Source organism: Delphinus delphis, chromosome 2, assembly GCF_949987515.2.
Source record: "Delphinus delphis chromosome 2, mDelDel1.2, whole genome shotgun sequence".
Taxonomy (NCBI): domain Eukaryota; kingdom Metazoa; phylum Chordata; class Mammalia; order Artiodactyla; family Delphinidae; genus Delphinus; species Delphinus delphis.
Window position 1 is genome coordinate 145,479,122 of NC_082684.1, and position 24,980 is coordinate 145,504,101.

The 24,980-nt window shown below is 38.9% G+C and overlaps 1 protein-coding gene across 4 annotated transcripts in view; it reads right to left on the minus strand.

The window, feature by feature from the left end:
* Positions 1-16,735, minus strand: part of TCF12 (transcription factor 12) — a 380,372-nt gene extending 363,637 nt beyond the window's left edge. For 2 of the 4 annotated variants that reach the window (XM_060005911.1, XM_060005915.1), the window contains exons 1-3: positions 16,450-16,734; positions 15,366-15,462; positions 14,370-14,442 (exon numbers count right to left, since the gene is read on the minus strand). In XM_060005911.1, coding sequence (XP_059861894.1) covers positions 14,370-14,442; positions 15,366-15,440 — 148 coding nt within the window. In that variant the 5' untranslated portion in view covers positions 15,441-15,462; positions 16,450-16,734. Of the gene's footprint in view, positions 1-14,369; positions 14,443-15,365; positions 15,463-16,449 lie in introns of those variants that run through there. The other 2 variants (XM_060005912.1, XM_060005913.1) reach the window with 2 other exon arrangements.
* Between the last annotated feature and the right edge of the window lie 8,245 nt (positions 16,736-24,980).

Below are 24,980 nucleotides of genomic sequence, written 5' to 3' on the forward strand. Positions count from 1 at the left end.
AAAACAGAAATTCTTTGTTAAATATTCACAAGAAGCAGGCTTCAGTCTTCTTTTAAACCTTACAGTGTTAACCCATTAGCTGTCCAGCTACAATAACTGGCTGGACTCAAAATCTGCTGGCCATAACTGCCTTATTGGCTTTAGCTTTGCCTTCAGGAGCAAAGAAGAACAAGTACTTTCCTTTACCCGAGAGTCCTTTAAATATCTGGAAGCCATATTTTTACAAAATTATGACCTGAAATGGCTGGAAAAGATTTCATAAAGGAAAGGGGGCTCAAATGGCACAAAAATGGCAAGTAAATATTCCAGTTTGTAAGAAAAGAATAACTAGAGGCAGGAGGTCAGGTAAAGAACAGTGCAACTGAACCATACAATTCAGACTGGGGAGTAGTGAGTATAAAACTGGCTAAAGTAAGTTCCTATCAGATTATTAAAGAACTTAAATGCCAAGGTAGGACTTCTGTTTGTTTTGATAGCCAATAGGGAACACATGTAGACTCTTGAGACAAACCACAGGAGAAAGATGTTTTAAAGATATGAGGATTGTGTTTTGGACTAAACATTTGGATCCTCCCAAAATTCATCTACTGAAGCCAATATTTGGAGATGAGGCCTTTGATAGGTAATTAGGGTTAAATGAGGTCATGAGGCTGGGGCCCCTGTGATGGCATTAGTGCCCTTATAAGAAAGGAAACCAGAGAGTTCTCTCTCCCTTATCCCCTCTCACTCACACACTGAGGAAAGGCTATGTGAGAACACAGCAAAAAGGCAGCCCGTAAGCCAGGAAGAGTTGACATCAGAACCTGACAACTCTGGTACCCTGATCTTAGACTTCCAGCCTCCAGAACTGTTGGAAAATAAATTGCTGCTGTTTAAGCCATCCAGTCTGTGGTATTTTGTTATGGCAGCCTGTGCAGACTAAGACAGACTGGAAAAGAGAGCAAATGGCAGCAAGGAGGCCAAGTAAGAAGACTACTACAATGTCCAGTGGTGAAGTAACAGATAACAGCAGTAGCAGCAAGAATGCAGAAGTCATCAATTACCTATGAAAGAAAAATAAGCTACTTCACCTGGCCCCAGGGTTCTTAGAAATTATATTCAGGAACCCTAGCTATCCACTTCCAAGGTCCTTAGTTTTTCTGTTTCACCTACCATCTACTCTCATGTCACTGCAATTTAATAACGATCTTTCAAGAGGACATTAGGAATTATTACAATCAGAAGGCCCCAGAACTTTCTTGACTCTTGTCAAGTGACTGTCAAATCATCCTATAATCCTAAACCCAGTCACTGTCTTATCCTAAAGAACAACCAGCAAATACCTCCAATGGAGCCTATCAGTCCACAGGCCTCCACCAAAACCACCCCAATAGCGGTACTGACTCTGGGTTCCATGAAGTTTGAATTTGTTGATTTCCTTCTTTAAAACAAAGTGAAAAGTTCTAAACAATACAATCCCATAAATACATACATACATGGAGTCAGTAAAAACCTCAATATTTCCCAATAAAAGGTGGCCTAGGTGTTTTATATACCCAGACAAGCACACTAATTGGAAAGGGGCAGCGCTGGGACCTGGGAAAGCCCTCATCTTCCCTAATCACAAAGAACCTGGAAAAATAGCACCAGCACACAGCCCCAGCCCTGATACCTTGTCATTTACGGATAAGACTAAGTCAACCCTTCCTGCTTCCAGCAGAGGCATACAGCAGAAGAGAGTTCCACTTGCATTTCCCAACCTCATCCTTGCACCCTCTCATCCTCACTCAGGAGTATACCAAGGCCACCACATCCAGTACTTTAAAATCTTCAAAAGGTTAACTCTTACTGACACTAAAGTTTTGTTCAGATTACTGCTCATCAAACAAAGCAAAAACTTTCCTAAGAACTATTCAACTGTCACCCTACTTAAGCCTGTGGTTAACCTTGTTACTACAACAGATCCTCAACAAGGATTTAAAGCTAAGCTGAGGGGACTTCCCTGGTGGTCCAGTGGTTAAGAATCCACCTTCCAATTCAGGGGACTCGGGTTCGATCCCTGGTCGGGGAACTAATATCCCACATGCCGCGGGGCAACTAAGCCTGTGCGCCGCAACTAAGCCTGCGCTCTAGAGCCTGTGTGCCACAACTAGAGAGAAGTCTGTGAGCCATAACGAAGAGCCCACCCACCACAACGAAAGATCCCCCATGCCGCCACTAAGACCCGATGCAGCCAAATGAATAAATATTTTAAAAATAAATAAAAATAAATAAAAAATAAAACTAAGCTGAGAATACAGGACTCAAAGGTACTAATTTGGGGGCTCTATGGTTTGAGATATAATTAACAGAGTTTACTTTATTGCTTTAACTTCCCTCATCTAACCAAAAAGAGAAAGAACTCATCTGAAGAATTCTGAGATTGACTGTTGGAAATGTATGAGTTTTGCATGAATAGTCATTCATTCCACAACTTGTGAACTTGGAATCCCTTCAAGAGTTGCTATGCCACCTAACATAAGACAACTAATATTCGTACAGAATCACAAAACTCCACATTTTAGAAATAATTTCCTTAAAAATTATTTAATTTCATGACTTTCACAACCCCTTAGGCAGTATTTTTATTCTCCTCATTTTAGACATGAGATAGACTCAGAGAAGTTAACATATTGCCGTAGGATCACAAATCTGGTAAATGATAAAGCCAACAATGAATCAAAACTTTGTGACTCCAAACTCCTCCCCTTTCCAGCATTTCACAATGTGTCTCTCTCTGTTCTCCACCACCTTAAACAAACCATTCTACACAGACCAATAAAAAAACAACAGCGCATTAGTGTGTTCTCTCAAATGCCTACTGATGCTCTTCAACAAAATGAAAGCCCAGTCTACTTTAAATAAATAATAATACAAAATGGACTAATCAGCACCCTCTTTAAATCTTTTCATTTTACTGCACTGAAAAGTCTGTTGCCAAAATTAACTTTTAACAACTTCCATTAAAACCTCTTCTATATGTTTAATAACACTTTTAAACTACCCTTGGAATAACTATTTTCCATCTGCTTTTACTTGCCTTTATAACTAAACAAACACTAAATCTTTGAAAAGGGGGAAGTGAAAATAATGAATTTTCCACACTATGAAACAGCCATTCTTTTCTATGGCCTCAACTAAATAATAGCTGTGAATATTCCAATATCTTACAACTATCAAATTTCATCTTCCTCCCAAGGCACAAAGTCTGATGACAGCTAAACAATAAAAGAAGACCACACACAAAAAGAATTATACTCTCCTAAAGACATTTTGGACTGTAGTTGTCTATATCTAATATCTTGTAATACCAACAAGAAAAGTTTTATTTTATGGAGGCTTTTGATTATTGTTTTCTTTTTAACAATAAATAAATCTTGAAGCACTTTCTTTTGGAGATTATCAGCATGGCACCATTTAAGCCTCCAGTTACAACAAAAAATTTTAAAGATTTCTGGAGATATTAAATTCCTCCTCATGACAAACCGTACTCTGGTGTAGATTGGTATCAGTGCAGGTGCAACTATGACTGATTAGTTTGCTACTTCTGAGGGGCAATAAGAAACCACAGGCAAATGTGTATCACTGTTGATTTCTCTATTTCCTCTGTAAAATGAACAATTACCAACTTCCTACAAGAATTATGAACTAAATAGTGAATGACTAAAAATTTATGAAGCACATTTATCATTATTGATTTTTTTAAAATAATAAGACTCCTCCCATTCCCCCAATCATTCACTGGGCAAAGTCCCACTGCTCTACAACTTGTTCAGCAAGTCTCAGAGTCTACCCACTCTGGCAATACTCTGAAGTTTGACAAGAGATGTTATATAAAGTATGAAGGCAAGACAGACCCTGGCTGTATGGCCTGTTCTGTGTTCCCACAGCAGGGAATCTCAAACCTCTACAAACTTTATGTGGATTTAATTATTCAATATTATATAATGATTCTTCAGACAGTAACACTGGTAATGCTACAGGGAACAGGTCTGCAAGGGAACCAGAAAAGTCAGTATAGTCAACTGACCTGCCTCTCAAAACAGATACACAAAGACTAGTTTATTACACACTCACTTCATTGCTACTTTCATAGTTATATTAAACAGTAATGGGACTGAGCGGATGACAGGCTCCTGAGGAAAATTTCATACACTCATTAGAATCACAATTTGTTTTTAATGAAGATACCTTTAATGAATATACTGCAGGAATAAACATCATGCTACTAACCTATGAAAACTTTTAACCAATATAAAAGTAGAGAATAAAATTACCAAAGACTGGTTTTGTTGTCTGTCCTCTATGAAACCAAATCTTAGCTCCTCCTTTTCTTCATGAATATGACTTGTAGGATTTTCTTCTGTTTGCTCTCACACAGTTAAATCTGGATAAGAGTCAAGGCTGAGGCTTTATCTTGGAGGTAATAACATGCTGCTGATTTTTTATATATGTATATATACATAATTATTTCTTACTTGGTTTTATGTATTTACGTAAATATATCTGTTAGCCTCCTGAAATTTTCCATGCAAAATGACCAGGGAAATATCACTACACTCCTTGGCCCAAAAGATGAAAAGCTTATACCTCCTCAAAATGAAAACTGACTTCCTAAAACAATGTATAGGGCAAACTTCTCAAACCACAAAGCTCAGTCCGAAAAGCTTATACTGTATTCCAAGAAGAATTTCCTTTATATTAACAAGTCCACCACAATTTTTTTCTGTATTTAGAATAACTGTCTCTAGCCTAGACTTTTAGTCCAAAGAGAAATTCTTATTTTGAGTCAAAAACAACAACAGTGGGGAGGGGGTGAGGGAGATTCTCTCACACACACACACACACACACACACACACACACACACACAAACACACACACAGAAGGGGAGGTCTATAACACCTTTTTGGAAATCCATGGGGCCGGGTGGGTTTTAGAATTCCACTTTTCAGGTTTTAGAAAAGAAATACAGTATACAAACCATACCATACAAATCACCCCCAGCACCTGGTAATCATACAGTAACTAGAAAAATAAGAAATGTCAATGGCCTCCCTTCAGATAAGATCGAATCTTGCCACTAAAATAATTTATGCTGAATTTAAAGGAAAAAATTTGATTCATATCTTTTCCGATTTCAAAATGGCAGATCAGTGATTGTGGACCTTTGGCAAGTAAAAAGGTGGTCTTGACATATCATAAATAAACTGTGCTATCACCTAAAATAAAAAGAACTAGCTGATGCTTAAATAAGAGACACTTAGGATATTTAATAAAGTCTTAAAGTGGATCTAATTACTTGCCTAGTTGGAAAAGCATAATCAATTCAAGCTGCCTATAAGTTGCCACCAAGAGATTCAACATGCATCATCTTCCCCCTTTAACTTTATTCCAAATTGGGACCAACACTGAAAAACATTTTCCAAAACCTAAGTATGTCAAAGTCAGCTGGATACAGTAGGGTTTCCAAATAGCAAAAATCTAAGAGGACCTCCTAACTCAGGAGAACTCAATGATTTTCATCCCTTGTTTATGAATGCCCATATAAACTCAGATTCTCTAAACTAACTTGTGGCCAAATCATGTTTCTGCCATAAGTTCAAAGTGAGCCTAGCATTTTTTCCTCTCCAGTAGCATAGTAAACCCTTTTTTTTTATTCCCAACCATCTCAAAACAACATACGCCTCAGAACAGAGAGGCTGGATGACTGTAATTCCCTCCAAGCAGGGATCCCCATGGTGTCCCACCACTAACTCACAACTCTTGCTGAGAGCAGCAGCACATATGCTCATTGATTAGAGTTGTGTGATCAGATTAAGTTCAACCTGTGTTCTCTACATTAACCACCAGTGAAGTGGCGGAAGGGTCATCATGAGTTGATCCTGCTCATTTTAAAGCCTCACAATGGCTCACTGGCAAAACCACCAGAAGAAAACAAGTGAACAACTTTTGAGGGAGGCTAATGCCAGAAAGACTTCCTCTGAGTAACTGGAATAATTTTTCAAATTCAGAGTATTCCCTCAGTTCAAATTCACGCACTTTCATAACACCTAAAACAGATCTGAGAAAATGACATCTTGGGCCAGCTTTCTTCATTTTTAATAACCAAAAATAAGGTATAGTAGTGGGTTTTTTTTTTAAAAAAAGGTAGTATTTTCTGTCCTGTGCCTTACCTCAAATTGTTTTTTTATTTTATTTTGAAGGTTTCATCCCTGAGTCACTGTCCAATGCAATAAAAATTAGTAACCAATCGCTAATCTGTTTTCATTTCTGTGTGATCTTTAAGTCCCCAATCAGCTTATAGTAGCTTGGATGACTCACCATGGTCTTTATGAGAGCACATTTTTAACCTGGAACACATGAGAGCACATTTTAAACATGGAACAAAAAAATCAAAGCTCTCCCTGTAAAAACATACAAGTCAGGGGTATGTGAAAAAATCACAGGATGATCTGGATAGAAAAAGAAAACAGAAGTTCAAATGACAGTTATATATATTACCAACAAATTTCTCTGTGCTTCAGCTTACAGAATAACAATTTGCTCCCTACCAAAACAACCCCCCTCCCCCAATGTAACATTCCCTTTTCATAGATTTTTGTAGGAGCAAGAAAAGATCCAAGATAAAGACAGCCAAAGAAAATACACTCTAAGGCTGGTCTTCTCACTGAAGAAAGGATAGTATAGGACTGCATCCCACTCCACCCTGGCCTCTACCCCCAAAGATACAAAGGAAAACAGGAGGAAGGCAATGTCATAAGCTAAACTCAATGCATCTTCCTAGAACTTCAGTTTTACTTAATGATTAATTAAAACATATTTCTATTACAACAAATATGTTTGTGCTAGGGAGTAGAAAGTAAAATGCACATGAAGATTTTTAAGATAAGATTTCTTCTGCTCACTTACAATGTGTTGCTTCAGGCTACCAGGGGAGTTTATGCTCCTTCCCTGCCATTAAGAAAAAAGTGGAGAAGCTCTACCCTAGAGACTCATTCTCTCCAACTTGTCTCCCAGCTATTCTATCCTCTCAGGTCACATCATTTTTATTTTATTTATTTATTTATACTACACTTCATTCTAGAAAGGAAAATTTTCAAGCAGACAGAGAGCAATATAAAGAAAACCCTACATCCAAGTGGCGATGCCTAAACATGAAAGAGGGTTTTCAAAAGGTGTACACATTTCTGTTTACCATTCTGTACTATACAACATGTAGTCCACAAAATAATAGTATTAAGAAGAAATGAGCTACAAAAAATAAAGGTAAGGTTATTAGGTACCTAATGACCTTTCAAAACTATTCTTCAGCCTGATTTTGGCACTAGAAAGCAACTCTGACATGTTGCCCTTGGGGGGCATTTCCTCACCCTCCCCATCGCCATAAAACATCACATCATTTTATCTAAAGTAAAATGAGGTAATGCCTATAAAGAGCTTAGCAAAGCACCTAGCATATGATAATAGTTCAATAAACATTGGCTATAATACTGGTTATAATTATTACTATTAATAATAATATTACATTAGTATTACTTAAGCGGGTGCCATAGGCAGCTACAATTTTTGAATCTACAGTGTAGCAGGCAATATACAAAGATAATCTTATTTGATCCTCATAAGGATTCTGAAGGTAAGCATTATTATCCACTCTTCATAAAGGAAAAAAGTATGCTCAGATCATTTAAATGACTTGCCTAGGGCCACCCAGCTAATAAGTTGCAAAGCACTGTTCCAATCTAGTCATCTGGCTCCTGAACCCAATTCTTCCCACTGCACTATACTACCTCTCTTATAAAAAGTCAAGAATTCAAGGGCTCTCTCACTGATAGACTCCAACTAGATTCCACTCCATTTCAATAAGCACAGGTCAAAGAATGACAGGAATTCCCTCCAGTCAACAGACAACCAAATTACATACAAATACAAATCTGCACCAAATGTCATCAAACACTCCATCCATAAACTAATAAAAATTTGTATTTTTACATTAAATAATCAACCAAAGTCACTAATTCTATACATCTAACTCCACCATTAACATCAATTCTTGACCTGATCATTTATCTCCCTCTGAATTCATTTCCCTAAGGGTATTCATTCACTCACTTAGTTTTAATTATAACTTGTAGGAACAAAAACCCAAATCTACATCTCCTATCCAAAGGAAATTGAAGTGTAGATAAAAATATATGCATGTACAAAAAGGTATTCACTATCATATTTTTTATAATAACAAAACGCAAATCAACAAACAAAATCTCTAAACGTCAAGCAGTAAGATAACTGATTTGATAAGTTATGCTATATTCATCCCATGTAATAATACCATACAATAATTTTAAATAGAGCTTACGAAGAACCTTTAAGAACATGAGAAAATGCTCATAACATCAAGTGAAATAAAAAAGCAGGACATGAAATGAAACCATCAGTAAGCTCTCAACTTTGCAAACATAGAACAGGAAAAAAAGACTAAAAGGAAATAAATCAAAATGTAACAATTTTCTCTGTATAGTAAAATAACCGGTGTCTTTTTTCCCTTGTTGCTTTTTCTGTTCTCCAATTTTCTTTTCAATGATGATTATGTATTAATTTTACAGGCAGAAAAGAGTTTTTTTAACCAAAATTTTTAACTCATCTTGCAGCACTCTTCTCTCATAAATCCCCAAGTTAGCCAAGAGTCCCAAGTCATGTGAAATTTAAAATGCTCAAAACATACCAGCATCTTTACATATTTTTTTTTCTCCAGCACTACTACCCTCCAATTATGCCAGAACTGCAAAAGTAATTTCTCTTACCTATAGAAATCCAGTCCTTCAAATTCTGTCAATCCTTTTCTTCTGGTATTTTTCCTTCTTACTTCCTATTTTCCCTTCCTACTTCCTATACTAATACCAAGTCCAAACCTTCACCAGCTCATCCCTAGATTAGCACAATAGCCTCCTGAATAAGTAAATGCCTTCCTTATTCTATTGCCTCACCACTAACAATTCACTCCACCACAGTTGACTCTGTGCCAGACACTGTTCCTGGAGCTTTACTTGTATTAACTCGGTTAACATTCATAACGACTCTATGAGGATGGCTAGTAGTATTAGTCCTATTTTACAGATTAAGAAATAGAAGCACAGAGAGGTTAAGATACATACCCAAGGTCACCAGCTAATAAATGGCAATGATTAGATTTGAATCCATGCAGTCTGGCTCCAGATAACAGTATATAAATATGAGCTACTCAAGGAGTGCAGGAGTGATAATCAATAAAAATCAGTTTCTCTTTCCCTGAACTGTGTACATACAGGCCCTTGGAGTAAGCCTTCCATTTCCGGGTCTCTTTTCATGCTATTCCACAACTGGGAGAACAGTTCTTCTCTTCCCTAATTCATTTTTCATATCTCCTTTAAAAGTCAACTTTAAATTCAACATTTTTGAGTTTTCCTTAAGCCAGTTCCCTCACTCCTCAGCACATTCTTACTCTCATGGACTCAATTTAACCTATATTAATGTGCAGCTGTTGACATTTTTTATGTTATAGAAGTTTACCTCACATTTTTACATTTTATCTTCCTGTCTAGATAATGAAATGCCTCCACTTTTTTTGGTCTATGTCCTTCTCCATTTGCCACTTTCCCAAAAGCCAGTAGAATAGCAACCAGCACAAAGTAAATACTAAATAAATATGTGGTTAACTGATAAATCTAAGATAAATATGGCTCAACTATTTAACAAAGCAGAAAGTTTTTTGAACTAATATATTTAAATGTATGTCTTCTTTTCATTTTATTCCCTAAGCACAAAAGCATTAGATTTGTAATTTCAACATTCCCATCCAAAAAACATATTCAAGCAATACCCAAAAGCAGTCCTATTAAATACTTTTTTTAAAAAGATATCCCACACACTGTCCAGAAACTCCTTTTTTTTCCCCAGGAGACCTTTTCTAATAGTGTTATTTTACTCTCTTGTGGCAAGAGTTATCCAAGTCTTTGACAACACTAAGCAGGCAGTGACATTCCAGACGTGAGTATCAACTGTTCAAGAACAAAAAAAGACTATTTGGCTTTAATAAGAGATTATCATAAATAGGCCCATTAAATCTAAAATGTGAAAACAATTGTGTTTATATTTAAAGTTGAGTATCTTCATCTTTATCTTCTTATCCAAGAAAATGATTTTAAATGCTTAAATTGTTAACGAAAACAGATGGAAATAATAATTAATTAAAGGTATGGCTCACTGTATATAATAAACAAGTCTCTAAAATACTGTGACCTAATCAAACTGGTTTTCAAATCCATTCTAAGCCATGACTACTTAAAAGAGCACTATAGGAACTACTCCGAAAAGCACACAGTACTCATGGTTATAATCTTGTCTCTAATTTTTGTTTTCCAAGAATGTATTTTCATATACAGATTTTCTCTAAAAGACACCTTTGCTACTTAACTTTTACATTAAATGAGCCACCTAACAGTAGACCATATTTATCCTAAAATATTATATTTTTCCTCATATGCCTGCTGACTCTGCAGTTACTCTAATTCATCACTACAGCTCGCCAGAAGTAAATGTCTAATATGGTTCAGTTACCCAAATAACAGTACTAAATTTGAGTGTATATTACTATACACTATAGTTAACAAACTTCAACACTGATAGGTACACATATGAAACACATCCTACTCATAACTTTACAATACTTTAAGTGAAAAAGCTAAATCTAGTTTCCCCTCTATTTAAAATTACAATTCCTACTTATATTACACTTCAGTTAAAAAACACATTGGTAAAATTTTGGTGTTCTCTTCCTTGATATTTCAAATAATGCTTTAGCAATTTGAAAAGCTTACTCCATTTTAATTGAGTGAGTAGGTGGTTACTAATCATTCCCTTTTTTAAAAAAATTACTTGAGAAGTAGATACAGTTATAATAGGGAAACACCAGGAATCCTTGTGATGATGGAACTGTTCCTGTATCTTGAGTATAACACTGTCAATAACCTAGTTGTGGTATTGTACCACAGTTTTACAAGATGTTACTGTTGCAGGAAACATGTTAAAGTAAAAGTGGGATCTCTGTATTGTTTCTTACAACTGCATATGAATCTACCATTATCTCAAAACAAAAAGTTTAATTTAAAAAAATACTGAAGAGTAATTTAATGAGAATTCATTTTTCTGGCCTCCCAGAAAATTTTTTGAAAATTCAGTATTTTCAAAAATCCCAAATGTGCATATGAAAATACCTCCCAAATGAAAAACTGTACTCCTTTTAAAAATTAAGAGCTAGAAAATCGTTCTTATAATTCTTTCCAAAAATCTTGAGTAAGAAGAAATCTATAGTGTTACAAAAGTCTGATTTGAACAAGGAAAAGTAAAAGCTTTACTTGCTTGTTAAAATAACTCTCTAGATAGAAATATAAGAGACAGACTCAATATATATAGATGGCTTACTAAACAAATTTATCCCACTCCCTTCCAACATCTCTTGTTACTTGGATTCAAAAACTAACAAAGGAAATTTTTCAGATATCATGTAAACATTTAAACTACGAAAAATTAAATCCAATATCACAATTTAGTTCTCCATACTCAATTCCTGAAGCTGGAGGGGACAGTGGATTTAAACACCAGAACTATTTCCACTTTGTCAATCCTTTCAACAAGCTTTCCTCCTATACACTGTCCTACAAAAGTGCCTCACTCACCTTTAACTCCTACAGAGAGAAACCCCTGTCTCAAGGTCACCATAAGAATACCTCACAGCTTCTATCATACCAAACAGACAAATTCACAGTTGTATCATAATGCAAAGAAAATTAACACCCTTGATGAAAAAATATGACTATAAAAATTCCTCAAGACAAATAAGTAACAGAAAATACATATTAGCCTTCTCCATTGAGACTTTTGATGAAGTGTCGACTATCTTACAAGTTATATATCGCTTTAGGAATAAGATTTAAAAATAACATCATATTATATAGCATATACACTGAAATTAACTCATCCTCAAAAAGGACAATCAATAAAGAAAATTATACACACAACTGTAGTTTTCATGAGGCAAAAGGCTTGGGATTTTGCAAATGTTACTTCAAAAACAAGGTAACTCTAATCTTTAAGTCACCTCTTCAGAAGGAAAGTCAGATCTTTAGCTCCTTATACACTGCAAGTAATCAGGCATTAGGACATATTACATATCCTTTGACATGAGATCAGAAGATTATTAAAGTGTCAATAAAATATACAAATAAAACAATATTGCCATACCAACCTCTTTTAGACATTTCCTTTAAGATAAGAAATGGCTATAGGACTATATCTACCAGTATACTTTCATATAAAATGACTGCTTTGCTATTCTCCCTTCCCCCCAAAGCTAAATCCATTCACTGATTATTAGAGGTCATAGCTTTTTTTAATTACAATTTTTTCCTGAAATTTAAAACAAACCACACAGATGAAGATAAATATTCAAGTTCAAATTTTCAACAGATAAAAAAACCTAACAGTTTTAAAGCTAAAAATTTCCTGCTCTAAAGAATCAAATATTATGAACACTTCTACAATGTAGAAAAATAATTTTTTTCTTTGTATAATGCATGCTACAGAAAGAAGGACCCACACTGTTCCAATGTCATGCTAGAGTTCACTGAACTTTTTTTTTAATTTTAGACTACATATATCATACCTTAATTTTAAAAAGTAAAAAATATATATTTGCCCTTATTTTAAAAACAGAAAGTATTTCTAATAGCCAGTTTCTGAAGTTCATGTCCTTGATATCAATGAATGTCAGTTAAATATATTTTCTACAATTCAAGTCAGAGCTAACAGTCTGAAACAGCAATATCACTATTCATTTAATGAAATATACTAAGCATCTACTATGTATTAGACAAAGAAAATTTGAAAGTTCCTGAGAATGTATCAGTTGCAAAAATTGACATGTATTCAAAACAGTAGTAAAGAAAGAGAATATAGCCGCCTTCTATATTAACTAATAATTTTCTCTCCTCAACCCAAAAAAGCGATGATTTTCAAACCACTACCAATAAATGGATACAGGTGGGAGAAGAGCTGGGGTTTGGCTGACATTTTATGATATCCTTTTGATTAAGGATAATATTAGTCTTTAGGATATTTAAAATTCAAAATGTTTTTATTTGAGATGTTAAACAACATGCTGTATTTTCCCCTTAAGTTGTAATTTCATCATTAAAAATGAATTTTAGTAAATTAAGGTAGTGTATGATTTTTACATAGAAACTTGTTTTAATGTAAAGTGGTATAAAGGGTTAAATTGGTTATGAAATTAACCTTCTTTTCTGATGTTTTGCTCCCACAGTATCTTAAGAAGTCAACTATCATTTTACTAGGGGAAATAAAAAAGCACCGGTCAAAGAGGAATTACTGAGTTTCAGCCTAGAGATTTGACAGCTGGTTTTCTTATGTTGCTGTCTTGGCTTTTGTTTTTGTTTTTTTTTTTTTTACCTCTTCCCGCACTAAGGAATAAATCTAAGTTAAACAGAAAATGATAGCTTTTGTACACTAGAATGGACCTTGCTTCTGGAACATTTATTTTTTAAAAATCATGAGTATAACTAAGTGAGAAAAACCAAAAATGCACACTTAAGAAATATAGGATAAATGTTAATAATGGAGTAGAGTAGTTATAAATATACAGAAAGTAAATTTGAGGACGAAAGCACTAGTGTAGAACTAGGAATCTAATTTAACTTACGCTAAACATCCTAATGTAACATGAATGTAGGACAGAATTCAATCATCTGTGTTATTTGAAAGTACATCTAACTTTCTATTCATTCATTTGTAACATTTCAAATAACTGTGCACAAAATTGTTAATTTCCTGAAGACTTCCAAAAGGAATAGCCATCTTTTAAAATAAGTGTTACTAATTACTGCTTGACTCAATTCCACTTTTCATATACATATTTTAAATAACATTATTTTACCAACTCTTTAGAATCCAAAAGTTTAATAACATTAATGGGCTAAAATTTAGAAAATTTTTAAAATACAAATATTTAAATAAACAATTTAAAAAAAAATACTACACATGGACCAAAGAGCATTTTCTTCTGGTTCTTTTCTAAATACAGAGGCATGCTATAATCCCTTGCACTCAAACAAGATAATTTTCAATTTAAAAATTCAGAGAAAAGAGAACGAATTTTAAATTCACATTGAAATTCTTGAAAAAATGTCAATGGATCCTTAAAGGAACAGCCCACATTTGGGGCTTGTTTGTTTTTGTTTATAGTTTTAACTAGACATCACAACACCAAAATATGAGTTTCTGATTTTAGACATGATCTTACCTGATCCGCTGAACTGACTGCTTCCTAGTGTCGTTGGTCTGGTTTTCCCACTATTAACAGGTGGGGAAAACATCTGCAAAATAATCCAAACGCATCTGTTAGTTGTGAAATTCTTCTAGATTCCTTGCAAACAAAAGTCCACCAAGAGTCATCAATTAGTTGCTGTATTTCAGAGGGAAGTTAAAATAAAATTGGATATATACATTCATACCCAGAAAAGCAAATACATTTAGTGATATTATTTCCTCACACTATTTGGAAATACTGGCTATCTTCTGTTCTGAAAACCCAGTCAGTTACATGAGAGATTCTAAGATTATTAAGTTTAAGTGGTAAGTTTCTGTCAATGATCTTCGCTTTGTACCAGCAGTTAATAAAGGAATTCAACGCATTAGAAATAAGGGCAGTGGGGCCAGCTGATATTTTTAAGTCACTCAATTATTTCCCATGTTAAGAAAATTTTAAATGTACATACACATATGTACTTCTTGTATATGCATATGTTTACACACATACACACATGTATAAGTACATATATATTTATATTAAAATGGTTCAACCCAAAAGGCTGGGAATCCTAGCCCTTCACTAGCTTTCCTGTAACTGACATCTTTCAGGTACCATAAACTATACATCTTGAAAAGGGAAATGGTTAGGAGTGTTGAAGAAAAAACAATTTTTTTTCATATGAAGTTCAAAATCCCTAATAATCATCAGGGTCAGAGGATGACTCAACCAAAGCTCAAGATTACGCTGTTCTCCTTTTAACTGGCTAAATCAAATGACCCCTCTGGCATTAAAGTTTTAAATCTGCAAGTCTAGACATTACATCAAAGTTCAGGTGTCCAACTTGGGGGAGCTGGACTCCAGCCCTGAGAACTACTGCTCAAAGCAGATGGAGTTCACGCTGCTTAGTCTCCACGTCGCTCTCCCCCCTTTCTTTCTTTTTCTGTAAACCTCAGCGGAACCCCAAGATGCCGCAGAAAGCTCTCATACCGCACTGAAGTCCAGCAGGTCGCTCAGCTCCTTATCGGTCCCTATAGCAGCCATGCGCTGCTGCTGGGGATTCATCTTCGGCCACTTCTAGCAGGTCCTAAGACAGAGGAAAGAGGCTCAGCGAGAGACCACCGAGGCCCAAAGTGTGTACGGGAATGGAGAGAGGCGTAGAAGAAGAGGAAAAACGCCGGGCTGCCTTCCAATATCCTACTCGTTCCCCACCGCCGCGCGGGCAGGGGGCAGGAGAGCTCGGTGCCCGCGCCGGGTCCGTGAATCCACGCGTTTCTCGGCCCGGCCCGGGAGCTACGCGGCGGCTCCCGCAACTCGCCGCCTCTCCCGCAAGTTTCCGAGCCCGTCCCTGCCCCCTCCCCGGCGCCCCCTACCCCGCGCAGCCGCGGGGTGCCGGACGCGCGGGGCCCGGCCGGGGCGGGGGTCTCGAGGGGCGGGGATGAGGGGCGATCGGGCATCCAGCGAGCGGAGCGGCGGCGAGGGGAGTAGCGAAGTGACTCTCTGGCTCGGCAACAATAGAACTGACAAGTTGCAGGGAACGCGCCGCTCGCAGGCCCGCGTCTGCGGCCGCCGCCGCCGCCCGGATGTCCCCCGCGGGCCCCGGGGGTCGGAAAGCACACCCCCCCCCCGCGCGCGTCCGAGGGGCGTTTTTAAAAAGAAAACAGAAACACCGACAACTAGCCCCGCTCTTGCCCGGCGTCCTCCTCCCCCGGCTCGGCCTCCTCCCACTTTTGCTGCCCTGCCCGCGGCCGGCCGGCCCCGGACCTGCCTAACAATGAGCCTGGCTCGGCAGCCGAAGAACCCGCTCTCCCGCGCGCCCCGGAACCCCAGCCGAGCGCTGAGCGGGGCGCGCAGGCCGAGCGCGCCGCCCGCGGGCCTGGCCACCCGCGACTCTTCACCTCCGCCCCCACTCCGTTCCCCAACTTGGAGGGGACCCCGAGTTCGCCTCTGTACAAAGGGGCGCGGAGTTGGGGCGCGGGCCGGGGGCGCCTCCGCTCCGCCAGGGACGCGGCGCCGCTCCGCAGCCCCCAGCCCCAACACAGCGTCCCCCTCCCGCTTGCCGGCCCGCAATTACCTGCCGCCCCGTCTCCGCATCCAACCACCCCGATTAAAGTTCACTTTGGCCGGGAGAGCGGGCTCGGACTTCCCCTTGCACGGCCCGGCGGTTCGGCTCACTTTCCCCCGCGCGAGCTTTCGGATCCGGGCGGGGGAGGCGGCTCTCAGGCCTGGCCGCCCCTTCCTCCCGGGGCGGGCTGGCGGTCCCCCCGAATAGAACTTGTGGGTCTCCTCAGGCGGACATTTTTTTCGCTGAGGCGGCCTCAGCACCGCGCTCGGCTCGGTTCTGGATCCCTCCGCGCCGGGAAGAGCCCCGGTTTAACCCTTTCGTCCCCCGCCCGCTCCTGCCGCCTGCGCCGAGGAAGTGGGGCCAGCCGAGGGGGCGGGGAGGAGCCTGCGGGAACGGGGAGGGGCCGGCGCGCGGCTGGCGGACAAAGCCCGCGGTGGGGTGAGGCGGGCCGGAGTCGGAGCCGCTGGGGAGGGGCGGGAGCCACGAGCAGACGCCCAGCGAGGCAGGGCTAGGCCGCCCGGGAGGACGCCTGGTCGGGCCCCCGGGAGAGGGTAGGCGGGCACCGTGGCGCCTCCCCTTGCTCGTCCTGCTCCGGCTTCCTGCCCCGAAGCGGAGCGGCGGAGACGCTTCAGCGGGCTCATCTGGATCCGCTGACCAGGCCACCCAGCCCGAGGCCGCAGAGCCCTGAAAGGCTTCCGTTCCCGAGCAAGCCGCGCTGGACGCCAGATGCCACACTCGGCCTGGCCCGAAGGCTCCGGCCCTGGGAGGCTGCGTAGGGCTCGGCTTGGAAGATGCGTGTGTGGGGAAGGAGACCGGCCACCTCGGTCGGCTTTTGGAGTAGGTACGGTTGGTCAAATTCGTTGCTGAGCGGAATGCAGAAGAGGCAAAACCTTCTTCAAACCACACAAAGCAACGTGGGCTTCAGGTTCCCAAACACTTCACTCACTCAAGCGTCCACGATTACAATCCTCTCTTCCCATCCGAATCCCAAAAGAGACCACCGAATCGCACAGCAGGACGAGTTCTTGTAAATGGATCAAGCCAGTCCTTTCATTTTACAGAGACAGCCCAGAGAGGCTCTGTCACAAAGTCGCAGTCTTGGCGCAAGTACTGAACTTGGCCTGAAGAACCCCAAACGGAGTAAGAAGAGGACAAAATAACTAAACCTCAATTTCATTCTATTCAGACGTCAAAGTAAGGTTTTCTCCAATAGCAGCCAATGTTTTGACTCTTTTGGGTCAGTGAATGCAGTAAAGACCAGTAAGCCCCAGGCGGAAGAAACACTGTGAGGAAAGAAGACATATCCAAAGTAACAAATTGAAAAATGCAGCGAATGCCTTGAGGGCAACAACCTGGCAAGAAGGAGCCATTGGAGCCCAGATTTGCATGGAAACAAGGAGATAGACTTAGCTGCAAATATGCAATAACTGTACTTTATTACAAACAGAGCTGTCCAGCGGAAGAAGGCAATTGTAGCTTGGGGGTAAGGGTTTCCATTACGTTCTCAACAGCTACACCCTGCACCTGGCCAGATCCTGTGGTAACCTTACCTGTATCTACTACCCCTTATCTAGGTAAACACCTACCCCCTTTCTTAGCATCACATCCCTGGCCTGGCTGCCTACTGGAGAATGCGGTTCCATTCCAAGCAAATGAGCAAAATTCCAAACTAAATGAAGCAGCACAGTTCCATTCCGTGCTACAGTTACTGGTTGGCAATGTGCATGGCACAATTTGGGCCAATGCTGGGGGCTTCGGGGAAAGTTTTTATTTTTTTTTTCATATTCCGAGAGCTTCAGAGGCAACTTCCTCTTTCTGCACGTACTCAAGAAATCCAGGAGCATAAAAACAATGAAAAAATGTGAAGGAATATCACCAGCATATTTTACAGAACAAAAAAAAAAAAATCAAGGAACCTCTGGACTTTGGGCAGCCATCTTCCAACCACCAGGTCCAGCCAGGTGAAAATAAAGCAGACATGGAGAAAGCATAGGCAGAAAAAGATATGCTTTGGTGATGTTTTTGAGTCTCTGATCACAGCTTCTGAACCCAGGACTACCGTCATTGATGGAACCAACAGGATTAGAGTATTCTGCTGTTTGTAATCTAATGTGTTCTAAGCGATATAGGCCCAATGGCTATTTTTTGTAGCAAAGACCTAAACATCAAGATGAAAAGTCTGAGTAGAACTTTTAAGGCCCCATACCAGTAGAAAGATTCTCAGTGGTAAAACTGAAGAGAAATCTTGGGGAAAGGAGAAGGCGTATAATCCCATATCAAGACAAAAGGAGAGCCAGTTTCTTCTCATACAACTAATTTAGAGGAAGAAATTACTGTCTGCCCAAACCCTCGGTCATGGGGGCTCCCTCACTCCTTTGAGGGACTGACTGAAGTTTTTCATTTCTATTATGGCCCATATTGTTATATACTTTATTTTCCTCATTAGATTAAACACTCCTTGAGGGATGGGACTGCTATGCATCTGTCTGTACTGTGCCCCTAGCAAAGTGCCATGTGTATAGTGCACACTCAAAAAAGGGAGGCTGGAATTAAATCTATCAGTCATTTGGCATTAAACATGAATATATTTCTTATCCTGTAATACAGTCTTTTCATGTATAATTTTTAATAGGGGAATATTTTCCCCACCAATGGATTTTCTATAATACTCTGAACATATATGGAAGACAAAAAGAATATAAAAACTGGAGTTGTGTCATTTGTAAGTAATTTCTGGGCTTTTGCTGACCTTGCCAGATAGAGCCAGAAAGCTTTATTAAAAAGCTCAGAGAGAAACAGTCAGTAACACAAATTCAGTAATAATTAATAGTACTCTTGCTATAGTATAAGTTAATATCAATAAATCAATATTGAAATATATTTAATGAACGCTTCTTACATGCAAGGCATGGTGCTAAATGCTGTTTAGGAACAGAAAATATCAAACCCACCCTGCCACTCTATACTCGAAAACACACACAATTTTATCAGGGAGACCTGAAATGCCCAAAGAAACCTTTACAGTCAAAAGAAAAAGCAGCCAAAACAATACAGTTTGCTCCCTTGGGAGAATGACTTGAACTTGGCCTCTCATTCAGAAGGCAAGAATTCTAGAAAGCTCAGAGAAGGAAAAGGAGGAGGAGAGAGAATAGAGCCAATCAAGTCAAGGGGCAAGTTGCTATGTAGATGGAGTGACTGGCTTCCTAACATTTTCCCCTTAGAACCAAGATTAATGGCTAATAGACTCCCTTGTAGCTCCCTGCTCTGTAGGAGAGCAGCTAGGAGTCTGTGCTTTCTTTCCCACAGCTGTCCCCTTGGGACTAAAGGGAACAATTTTATGTAACAATTAGTTTAATAAGAAGTATTACTTTCAGTTCATGGCACTCACATCAAAGATGAATTAAAAGCCAAGATTTTCCACTTTTATCATAAGCCAGATTCTGCTAGTCATCAATGATCCCCTCCTCACTCTCTTTGATCAGCTAGCAAGAATCCCTCACCTTTGGGGGATTTCCTGGTATGGATTTCGCCTTTCCTCTCTGTTCATAGGTAAAAAGAGTATTCTCCTTGCTAGTGTCATTTATTATTTAAGCCATTAAATGGCTTTACTGCAAACTTCTCTGCAGAAGGTAAAGCAGGAGATCTCTAGAGGGTAGGGGGATTAAGTGAACATTTGTATATTGGTTGCTGAGGCTCCCAGATATCTTTACCAACTTGGCTCCCAGATTCCAGCAGCCAGACTTTCAGCTTCCAAGGAGGAGATTAGAAGATCCTTCTATGTGGAATCTGATCAACCCAAGAGGAAAGATCTGAAGATATTAACATGGGAGGTTCCCCACCTATTAACCCAAACAAATAATTCTATAAAGACGTTTATAGCTGACAAACCCCCCACCCAATCACTCAGAGTTTCCAATCAGCATTGTACTGTCCTGTTCTTAAATGTGAGCAGACAACCAAGGATTGGTTATCAGACATTTGAGAGAAGCCACTATCATGTGAGACATTTAGAGCATTTAGAATTGAAAATGGGAGAGTATAAATGGGGAGAAAATTGATAAATGCTTTGGAAGAGGAAGTTAAGGAAATCTATTAGAAAGCAGAGAGGACCAGTTCAGGAAGTACAAAATCCAAATAATAATGGCTCCAAAAAGAGAGATAAGGGGGAAAAATGATGAAAATCATCAATGAAATAATCTAAGAAAAATTCCCAGAACTGAAGTAAATGAGTTACCAAATTAAATGGGTTCACGAAGTGCACACCAAAACAGATAAAAATAGATCTATAACAAAGCATGTGATCAGGAGATTTGAGCATAACGCAGACGAAGACAAGATCTTCAAGCTTTCAAAGAGAGCACAAAACAGGACAAACACAAAGAATTAAGAATCAAAATGTCATCCATTGTTCAACAACACTAGAAGCTAGCGGGCAATGGAACAAGGCCTTCAAACATTCTGAAGAAAGAAAATTGCTAAATGAAATAATGGTTTGGAAGTATTTTTTAAATAACTCTATATGTCATATCATTTTTAAAGCAAATATTACTTTGGTTAATGGGACTTACTCAATGTGACTAAGTCAATGTGACTTAGGGATAGAGATACACCCAACTGGGTCCCAGATAGAACACACAGTGGCCTCACCTGCAAATAATACACATACAGGTTTTGCTCTCTTTTCTCAGCATCTCTAAAGAATTTTTAAAATATTATTAACTTTTGGCAAGGAAAGAATCCTCTAATTATTATATTCTCTTTTGAATAGTCAAATTTAATATACATATTTCTGGTAGTCTGATCTCAGTTATTCACTTGCAATGAGGTAAGCATCCAAACAACAAACACCTTTTTGGTTTTTTATTTGTTTGTTTTGGCTGCGCCACACGGCTTGCAGGTTTCTAGTTCCCTGACCAGGGATCAGACCCAGGCTCCCTACAATGGAAGCTCAGAGTCCTAACTACTGGACCGCCAGGGAATTCCCAGTATTTTTTAATATATCAAATTTTAAAATATTTTTACCAGATTTTAAAATATATTTGCTATGTATTTGAAGAGGCAGGTGCCTAGGAACTAAGCCAACTAATAGAACTGTCTTAGAAAAGCTAACAAACACTGGACTACTTATTTTGCTCCATCTGTTTAACCTGTCCTTGTTTGGAATAAAAGTTTGAAAACTGATGTGGAGTACCAACAACGACCGAAGACATCTCACTAGAATGGAAGCTCCATGGGGCAGAAATTTTTTTCTGTATGGTTCATTAGTGTATTCCAAGCACCTAGAAGACAGTGCCAAGTAGATAGTATGTGCATAGTAAATATTTTGGGGGCTTATGAAAAACTGAAAGAGTAAATGAATGACAGAAGACACTTTAGTCTTGAAAATAGCAACTGAATGTTTAAGTAAGTAAGTAGCTGGGCTTTTGAAAATGGAAATTAAACTTGCATCCATAATTTCCTTGACCAGGTGGTGACCACCATTATAATAGAACGTGCAAAAGAATGGTAGTGGATATTTGTCATAGTCATGAACGTCCACCATCTTTTAAACAGACTTTCTGTATTAAAGAACGTTCCCGTGATATAACTCCTGCCTTCCTAACATGTAAGTTAGAGCCCAAAATTCTGAAGACCCTTTGCAGCCAGGACACAGACTTGTGACCTAGGCACCTGCTCAAGGAAACAAGCTACGGTTGGAGCTGCCATTTTGTCATTTGATTGTTAGTCTTTTCTTTATTGATATGCAGAGCTCTTTTTTAAAAAATTTATTTATTTTTGGCTGCGTTGGGTGTTCATTGCTGCACACAGGCTTTCTCTAGTTGCAGCAAGTGGGGGCTACTCTTCGTTGCGGTGCGTGGGCTTCTCATTGTGGTGGCTTCTCTTGTTGTGGAGCAGGGGCTGTAGGCTCGCAGGCTTCAGTAGTTGTGGCACGCAGGCTCAGCAGTTGCAGCTCGCGGGCTCTAGAGCGCAGGCTTAGTAGTTGTGGCGCATGAGCTTAGACAGCACGTGGGATCTTCCTGGACCAGGGCTGGAACCGGTGTCCCCTGAATTGGCAGGCGGATTCCTAACCACTGCACCATGAGGGAAGTCCCAATTCACTGTATTAAAGAACTTGTGTTCAATTATCAACAAAAAAAAGTGGGAGATGAAAGAAAATGAGGATAATCAGGAGTTTAAAGGTTGACATTTTATGAGAATCTTGTTACTCTCAGCGATAAGCGCATTCTTTATCACCTGGAAAGGCAACCTGGTGTCTGGAGTTGATAACACCATCCGCCCCTGTTCTGATCATTTACCAGCCCTCTAGTACTTGGGTTTTTAGTGTGTAGAAGTTTTCCTTTGTTGGAGTGAGAAGGCACTAATTACATGTGCTTTAATATGGTATGGATTCTCTGTTCCTGTTTTTTTTTTAATTAATTTTTATTGAAGTATAGTTGATTTACCATGTTGTATTAGTTTCTGCTGTACAGCAAAGTGAATCAGTTATATATATACATATATCCACTCTTTTTAAGATTCTATTCCCATATAGGTCATTACAGAGAATTGAGTAGAGTTCCCTGTGCTATACAGTAGGTTCTTATTAGTTATCTATTTTATATACAGTAGTGTGTATATGTCAATCCCAGTCTCCCAATTTATCCCCCCCCTTTTCCCCCTTAGTAACCATAAGTTTGTTTTCTACATCTATGACTCTATTTCTGTTTTGTAAATAGCTTCATTTGTACCATTGTTTTAAGATTCCACATATAAGTGATATCATATATTTGTCCTTCTCTGTCTGACTTACTTCACTCAGTAAGACAATCTCTAGATCCATCTCAGTTCCTACTTTTTATCTTGTTATCTATTTGGGAAATAATTAATCCTTAATCTGTGAGTGTGACCTGCACATCTCCCTGAATATATAACCTGACTTCCATCATACCATTATGAGCACATGTGTCTACCTTAAAAAGACACTCAATACCAGAACCCTCCAGAAAGAGGAGAAACAGACAGAGCCAGGCCTGAGATTTTCATGGGAGTAAAAAAACTCTTTTTTGGCTTCCTCAACTCCTCTTGTGACTTCACCTCTCTTACTTCTGAGAAGAAGCAGATAGATATCACTTAGGAAAGTGGTTCTCAAAGTGTGGTCCCTGGACCAGTAGTATAAATATCACTTGGCAACCAATTAGAAATGCAAATTCTTGGGCTGGATCCTAGACCTACTCTGTGAGTGTAGCTCCATCTCAGAAACTCTGAGGGTGGGGCTAGCAACTTATTTTTTAACAAGTCCTTCCTGTGATTCTGATGCACACTAAAGTTTGAGAAACAGTGCCTTAGAATGGTGTCCCTGTGGGGCCCATAATGTCTCAGAATAATAAAGCTGAACACGAAGTGGGCTGCTAAAGTATAGTTACCTTGAATAGATAAAGACCATTAGAGAAATGTACTGAACAAGGTAGAGCAATGCTGAAAGGAATAAAATGCCTATAAATTAACCATTTTAAGATGCTTTCTAAAAGCAAAAGTTATTCCTGGTGAAAAGTCCAGAAAAAGAAGCTAGGTGACACCAAGTTCAGCTCTCACCACATGTCAGATCTTATAAATCTTTTCTTACAAGTCATTGGTATCTTTGACAAATTTAGTCTATTATAGTGAATTTATTGCTTATTTTAACATTTATGAAAAATCAGGAGAATACATGGTCAATATTCTCAAGTTCTTAGGTGTGTATTCTCAGTTTCTCTCAACTGGAGCTCTTCAGGGGTAAAGGATGTATTTTCTCTTTCTTATCAATAACTGTATCTTCTCTCTAACCCCAATAATCCCTCAGTAATTGTCTAATCAATTAAATGAGAAATTGTGTTTTCAGTGAAAGTTGCCTTTTCTTGAGTTCATTCCCCTGGGTGATTTGATAAAATGAATTGACTTGGATTGGATGATTTAGATTGCACTTAATTATCCACACTTTCATTTGAGAGGAGTTAGGGAACAATTGTTCTCATATACTGCAGAAATATTTTATTTTGAGACCATCTGTTGAATTTCTAATTTCACTGCAACAGCATTTTTATGCAATTACACATTAAGTTTTGGTGATTGGCACATTCTTCTCTAAATCCAAAATATCTTACTACAATTTTCCCTGTTTCATTTGCATTATAAGCCCGCAAGATTTTTCTTTATTGTTTCTAATCTTTAAACATATCACCTTAAGCTTTCAAACTATATTCAGTAGCATGATAAAAGGATGCCACTGAATATTTTAAACATCTATTACTTCTTCTGGAATTGGGAATGAAACCTGAGGAAAATACTAGATGGGACTGATATCCTTTTCCAGGTCTTTGGCTACCCTCTTCTACTCCATTTCTAACGGTCTGATGGTGTTCCGTCTTGATTTTACTCTATTTTTTATGCTTGATGGATTAAAACCATCAAAGATATAAATATTCGTTGCTTTCTAAATCTCTAAGCTTGCATTCAGTCTGTAGCTATGAGTCGACCTAAGATTAAAGAAAGTGAAAATGAAAGAGTTAATAATCATCTAGAAT